The sequence below is a fragment of the Lissotriton helveticus genome, chromosome 9, assembly GCF_964261635.1.
Source record: "Lissotriton helveticus chromosome 9, aLisHel1.1, whole genome shotgun sequence".
Taxonomy (NCBI): Eukaryota; Metazoa; Chordata; class Amphibia; order Caudata; family Salamandridae; genus Lissotriton; species Lissotriton helveticus.
Window position 1 is genome coordinate 479978967 of NC_136070.1, and position 7834 is coordinate 479986800.

A 7834-nucleotide genomic window follows, 5' to 3' on the forward strand; every position below is an offset into this window, starting at 1 on the left:
AGAAGGCACTGCTCTCAACAAGGCACGTCACTATTCTCTTTCCAACAGAACATGAACTTAGGTAAGCCCTTATCTTTATCTTAGTTCTTAACACGAATCTGATACTCATGTTGCAAGGTGCTTCAAAACACAGATTATGTACCACAGGTAAATCCTATCTGTCTCGCTTCCTCCAAGGAAGTGCAGACCTGTGCTAACTCTCCTCTGTCTGGGTGCTTCTGATCACCACAAAGTCAGAGGGCGTTGTTAAGGGATCTATCCCCTTGGCTTCTGTGGGATCCCTCCAATCCAAATGTCAACAACCTCCTAGTCCCAGTGTACTATCTGACAAGATTTGTATAGAAATTATGCATGGCATGTGTTCGGCGCCTGCGTGAATCATTACTAGGTGCAGGAAAGGGTTCTCTTACTCCTAAAACAGCCATCAGAGGTGCTCATGAATAAAAGACAAAACCTGCTGTCTTACCATTGAGCTAACTTCTCCACAACTTATTACAGTGCACACAACAACCAGCAGAAGGACTCAGTAGGGAATAGAGCGGGAGTGACAGAGCACCTCAAGGTTGCCTCCAGGCTCCACCCACCCAAATGCAGTTTTTTAAATGCAAACTGCTAAGCACAGAAGAGAAGGTTGCATGCCTCAAAATCTGACAGGGGCTTTTTCTACTTCTTTTCAGGGAACAAAGGCAGAAAATATATGGAAAGTAGCTCTGCAGCAAAGCTGGAGCACTGTACCTGTGTCTCAGTGAATAACTTTAAACTCTGTGGTATCTGAGAGTCCTCTATGTTTTGCTTATAATTGTAATTACCTTCAAAGAGAAACTAAGGGCCATATTTATGACCTTTGCGGCAGGGCAGGAATGTGCCAAATTCATCCATTACGGTGTATTTCTGCCCTTTCTCCTTGCGCTGGAGCATTTTTGGCAGCCTAGTGCCAACGCAGGCACCCTTGCAGCGTGGTGCAAGGGTGCCCGAGTTGTAGACAGGATTGTTTTTGTGCAGGGAGGTGCACCTTCGTGCACAAAAACAATCCTGAGAAGCTTTTTTCCCCTCTCTCTATGTGTGCTGCAGAATGCAGCGCACATTGATAGAGGAAGAAAAGAGGAGCAATAAACATATTTCTCCTTATTACACCTCCACTGGGGAGGTGTATATTATTGGCGCATTCCCAGGTTTACCAGGTTTGGTAAATCCGGAAATGCGTCAAACCATGCAATTACCCACCGCAACGCCCATGCAACGCCTCTCTTACGAAGAGTAATGCAATGCAGCGCAAATCACTGCATTACATTACTCCATTTTTTTAAGCCATACACAGACAAAGTGGCTTTAAAAATATGATTTTGAGGTTTGTGTCACGCATGTACCACGTTGCTTGGAGGAAGCATGACGCAAATCTCTCATAAATATGCCCGAGTCTATCCTGCAAATATCTGCCTTAGATGTCAGGAGAAGCTGGTGATGTCAACGTAGAAAACAGTACCATCTTCTTTAACTTTGTACTTTTACTTATTAAGATTTATATTCTAGCTTGCTTTAATGTGCGAAATGTATACTATTTAAGACAGTGTACTAATTTATCCCTTCAAAGAATTAAACACAAAGCATAGCTCTTTAGAGTTAAATGGGAGAAAGAAGGAAATATCCATGCAGTGGCTGAATTGACGAAACTGATGCCCGGGTTTAAGACCCAACCTCAAGACTGGTTGAAGCCTCACACCATTCCTTTTTTTTTGGACACCAATTTCTGGTGCATAGAGGATTTTCTGCCTCTTAGGAGAGGAGGACTGGTGGTGAATTCTCCATTCTCCCCAAAGGGGCAGAAAGATGTGCTTGGGATTGCGGGTTGCAGTTCAGGGCCAGAAGGGGCAAACCCTGCACCTCATTCTGTTACTCACTTTTTACCCTGATGATCCGGTGAGCTCCCCACACCTGGGGTTCGACCCAAAACACATAAAAGGAATATACCGAAACCATAATAATGTGTAGACCGCACAGACACCACATTGACTTCACATGGCTGAGATTTTGATCAGTTCCTGTTGGGGGTGATGGGCCCAACCAAACAAGTAGGGTGCCATTTTTATTGACAAAAAAAAGGAATGCTGGGTGTAGGAATTTTGTTGATCCCCACAGATTCTGGAGCTTTTCCTCACAGAAATGTGAGGAAGGTATGTGATTTTAGCCAAATTGTTTACAGGGAATTATGGATATGAATATGTAGTAAGATGTATGCATATCACACCACCCTGTACATCCCTCAATGTCTAGTTATCAGAAATGTCTGGGTCCGATAGTTTTCGATGGATGCCGGCCGAGCAGGGGCCCAAATACTGCAGCTATCAACATAGCCAGAATGAGTAAATTTGAAAGGAAAGTCTTGATGTTTCCATGTTGAACTTTGGGGTCTTTCCTGTCATGGGTGATAGGCTCAGTCACACAAGTGGTGGACTGTTTTTATCAGAAGTGTGGAAACACTGGTTTGGAGTTCGAGCCTACATTGCATTACAGTGCAAAGTAGAGTTCTAGTGGGTGACTTCTGGTGAATCAAACAAGTATAATACATTTATAATCATATTGGATAATTCAAGGTGATATTAAACAAGGTGCACAATAGGGTTTACAATCTAGATGAAATTAAACAAAGAGCAAGTCTATATATATATATCCTTTGAAAAGTGTTGCAAGAATACTTCTCTGATTTCAAGGAGTTCGTTTATCAACTTCCTGGGATAGAAGATCACAGGAATTCTAACTTCCGACAGCAAATCCCAGCTGCAGCAACTATGTATAACTTTTTCTTATCACTGAAACTATGGACTTATACTCTAAGCATTCCAGATGGCCGCCACCATTGCATATCTTAGGAGAGTCCTGTGGCTTCATCGGGAATGTAGTTCTTCTTGCCTGTACTAAGCTGTTTAACATAGTGCATCGCTCTGAGATGGGAGGCTTCTGTCACAAGAGCATCCAAACACTCTAAACATATCCTGTGCCACATCATGACAAAGGCTCCCTGCAGGGGAGTTCACAGTCTTAAATTCTGCCCATTGGACAGGAAGGGTGGCGACTGCTAGGCCAAGGTGGGGCACATTCTGAAGAAAGTACAAACCCTACTTAGGTTCACATTCACTAAGATCCAAGGATAAAGCCAGGCAACTGGATGTAAAAGAAGCTCACCGATGGCAGTAGAATCTCTGAGCTGCGACTCAACTTGTTATCTGAACTGAAGCAGCTAGAGAGGAAAGACCTAGATGCTCGAGATCCCTCGTTTCAACAACCACACTGACAGATTAATAAATTAACAGGAAGCCTTTGAGAAATGAGTACTGAAGAGAGAAGGGGCCATGTGGAAAGATCCATTCTGGAAGTACAGTCAGGAGCCTCAAAAGGAGGAATGCTTAGAGAAGAAGTGAGACCCAATGAGTGATCACAGCATCGATCCCCAAGCCCCGCTCTTCTGAAACCAGCAAAGAAAGCAAGAGAGATGATTACCGTTGTTCCTGGCAAACAGGTATAGTTGCAGACAGCCAAACCTTAACAAGAATGTAAGGTGGACTAAGATGAAAATGTGGAATGGAGAAAACGACATGCTTAGTCTACTACCACATGTTCCACCCCTTGAATGTGGGTAGCAGGCAGGGCCAGTAAATTATGTTCCACCGACTCCCAATCTGAAATGCTTGAAAGGCTAGAGTTACATAACTCACCCCAGCTGTAGGTTGATATAGGCTTTTGCAACTGTGTTGCCATGCTGACAAGAGCCACATTTAAACAAGAAAAAGACTTTAAGAGGGCATGATACATTCCTATAAGCTCCCTGCTAATTGGACGAGTGAAAGCTTTCAGACACATGCCAGAGATCACCAGCTGACAATGATCCTAGAGTTGCTGTCCATTCTACCTAGCAGTAATCCATGCTCACCTCTGCTGGTGCTAGGAGGCACAAAGGAATATCACTGTAGAGCATTTTGAATGCTAATCAATCGATCAATCAATCAGGAGTTGATAATGTGCAACTACTCACCCGCGAAGGTCTCAAGGCGTTAGGGGAGAAGGGGGGGGGGGCGGCTCCATTGAGTGCTGGGGTCTTCGGAAGAGCAAGGTCTTGATGTCCTTCCTGAACTGGAGCAGTGTAGGAACTTGCCGGAGGTGTAGGGCAGGTCGTTCCAGACCTTGGCTGCGAGGTAGGCGAAGGACTTTCCTCCGGTTCTGGTTTTGTAGATGTGTGGGATGGTGGCCAGAGAGAGGTCAGCTGATCTGAGGTGTCTCTTGGGTGCATGGAAGGAGAGGCGTTTTTTCAGGTATGCTGGTCCGATGTGGAGAGCCTTGTATGTGTGAGTGAGGAGGTTGAAGGTTATTCTTCTTTCGATGGGGAGCCAGTGGAGATCTCGGAGGTGTTGGGTGATGTGGTTGTGATGGAGGATATCTAGGATCAGTCTGGCTGCGGTGTTCTGGACAGTCTGGAGTTTACAAAGTAGTTTCTTGTTGATTCCAGCATAGAGAACGTTGCTGTATGCCAGTCTACTACTAATGAAGGCGTGCATGATGGTTTTTCTGGATTTGGATGGGATCCATCTGAAAATTTTTCGGAGTATGCGGAGGGTGTTGAAGCAGACCGAGAATACTGCGTTGAACTGGTGGTTCATCATGAGTGATGAGTCTAGTATGATGCCAGGGTTTCATGCGTGTACCGTCGGGGTAGGTATGTTTTCAAGGGCGGGGGCCTCCAGGTGGTGCCAAGGATGAGGACGTCTGTTTTCTCGGAGTTGAATTTCAGGCAGCTCTTCTTCATCCAGGTGGCAACAGCTTTTATCCCTTCTTGGAAGTTGTGCCTGGTGATGTTGGGATGATTGGTGAGGGAGAGGATTAGCTGGGTGTCTTCAGCGTAGGAGACGATGTTGAGCAGGTGGTTTCCGACGATGGTTGCGAGGGGGACCATGTAGATGTTATAGAGGGTGGGGCTGAGGGAGGATCCCTGGGGCACTCAACATCTGGTCTATGTTGGTTCCAAGAGGTAGGGTGGGAGTCTGACGCGCTGAGTACTGCCTGTAAGAAAGGAGCTTATCCAGTCAAGGGCCTTTCTGCGGATGCCGGCGTCGTGGAATCTGGTGGCTAGTGTGTGGTGGGAGACGGTGTCAAAGGCAGCTGAGCGGTCCAGGAGGATGGAAACATGTTCCCTGGAAACATCTGAGTGCTGTTGTGCAGTATGGAGGTTTCACAAACACCAAATCCCTTAGACTAAGATGGATTCCAACAGAGGGTCCAGGGTGCACAGTGGTTCACTTCACAAGAGGCTTGCCTTTGGAGCCAGAGTTTTTGGTGTCTGCTGAACGTGTTGATCAGAATTAATTGTGGTACTAGGGCAATTGTGTTCATTGTTTGCCAGCATTGGCCTACTTGAAGTACGAGGAGGAACTGGTGTGTTAAAGGAGTCAATTGCCGCCCCCCGCACCGTTCTTGGTCATGTTCATGAAGTAATATTTGTTGGGCACTGAGGCCATTGAAGAGTTTTGACAACAGTGTTTGTCGATGTCTTTGCAGTGTGAGAAGGTCATATTTAAATAATTTTTAGCTACAAGTATAAAGAAATCCTTTGAACTATGTGTGTGCGGTGCTGAAGACAAACAATTCACAACTATATCTTCTACTTTCTACACCTGTAAACAGTTGATACCATGTTTGACTGGTGTAGATTCACTGTGCACCTCCTTTAATTGTGTACCCATTTCATTCTTGTGTTTGGAGGTAACTAAGATTCTAAATTTTTATAGATACATAAGCTATCAACGGATGGTGCCAGGGAGCAATATGAAATGATTCTAGAGAACACTTCACCACCTTGCAAAAACACACATTATTGAAAAGTGCAAAGAGGCCCAAAGAATCTGTTCCAAATTTTGCACAATAGGATGGCTTCAGATAATGTGTGCTTATACACATACGTTTATATTTCAGTTTAAACAAATTACTATTTCAAACAGTAATGCACAGATAAACATGATTACATTTTAGATCTACAGAACCTTTTTGGGGTGGTTCTTTTATATGCTCTCCAGGCTTTCCTCTAGGCATAGCCTTTGTGTGGAGTGGTGCTCCTCACAGTTGGGTAGTCTTCAGCCTGGAGTACTCACAACAGAGGCACAAAGAAGTGTGAGCATTCTGATTCTGACAATCAACTACAACAACTCAAACAATGATCAGGAAGAGAAAAAAGGTTGACCAACTTCTAAAGGATCCTTCCCACAGTGATAACAGGTCAAGAAATGCAGTCTAACAATTAACAGACCCCCTCCATCCACAAAATGGAACTGCTACAGCAAGACTGATCGATAGCTCCTTTTAGCAAAATGTACATTTCAATTTCTGTAGGAGATTCAGTGTCTAGGCCCCCACCCTCCAACTCATGAATGCCAGCAATACCCCTCCACTGTCTGGGATAACAGTCCCACTTACATCTTGTGCATATAAAAAGGCCAGGTCAAGGGATATCAAATAGAACCCAGAAGGCCCCATTACTCTGGGTCACTTATAATCACAATGCATGTAACACACAGACCATAAAAAGAATTACGTACAACGTACAATTGGGATGTTAGCGCTGTGTACAGTTTGTATTGCTTTCTCTCAGTAGCATGCATGTATGCCTTGAACACTGGATTAACCACTAACCATGGGTTCCACAGTAGCGTGCTACTCACCATAAAGTGCTACAACTCATCAGGGGTAGTATACCCTATATAAATGCAATTACAATTCCATGAGGTAGATGAACAAAATCTTGGGGTGAGGGAATGCAACAATGAAGGGATAACAGACCTGGGATCAACGGCTTGGTAGATGGAGGAGGAAGATTAATGAATGTTTTTAAGTTAATATTTAGAAACTACAGCTTCTTAAAAATATCACTCAATGGAATAATACTATCTAAATTGAACCACTTACAAATACTAAACAAATATACTTCTTTTTGATTTTGAAGACATTGAAAATTGTTTCAGCACCATACACTGTGTGAAACTTTTCATTGGGATCTTAGCTGAACTTGATTTAAGATCCGAGAACGTTGAGATAGTTTATAAGTAAAATTGAATACAGCGGTTTACAGACGGGCGAAATAAACTTCGTTCCAACTTCCAATCGAGTTTAGCCTGTCGTCCCCTCAAACAAAACGTGGCCACAGTAGTGTAGTTAGCACAGTGGAACGTGACGTCAGGATCCCGCAAAGGCAAAGCATTTCTATCTCTGGAATGAAAAATGACATTAAGCAAAGGAACTTTGCTTTATAAACCTTTGCGAGCGTCGTGTGGTCGAATAAAATGGTATGTTCATGCGCGAATCACCAGGTACATACATTTTACTCCTCCGCTTTGATTAGAAGCAGCCTCATGTGATGACTTCTGTGTACGAGTTTTCACAAAATATACAGTCGCGTGTGCTGTGAAGGTGCCAACTCTATCACTGTGACTGGGCGAGGGTGAGACATTGGGCAGTGTAGGAGGTTCAAACACTTACCGTTTCCATTGCCGAGATGCCGACGAAAAACAAGAACTCTCAGCCTTTCTTTACTGAGAGTTCGGTGGTTGGCATAGCAACTGATAAGCATTCACTGCTACTGATTCAGGGCAAGGGTGTAAACGGATCGCTTTAAAATGTACGTGAACAAGGCGGCCATCTTAGAATGTGTGTGTGCCAAATGTATCTATAGCAAAGCCATATACGTCATTGTTTCAGATTGCTTAAGTGTGACATTTTCATAATTTCAATGTAATTTTAGTGACATTCAGCGACTATGAGTGACACTTTTTAGCGAGCAAACTCAAGCAATGAAGAC

General features: G+C 44.0%; 1 protein-coding gene across 1 annotated transcript in view; it reads right to left on the reverse strand.

Annotated features, from left to right (window-relative positions):
* Positions 1-7606, reverse strand: part of PPP1R36 (protein phosphatase 1 regulatory subunit 36) — a 433561-nt gene extending 425955 nt beyond the window's left edge. The window contains exon 1 of the mRNA XM_078660312.1: positions 7516-7606. Coding sequence (XP_078516438.1) covers positions 7516-7524 — 9 coding nt within the window. The 5' untranslated portion in view covers positions 7525-7606. The remainder of the gene's footprint in view (positions 1-7515) is intronic.
* Between the last annotated feature and the right edge of the window lie 228 nt (positions 7607-7834).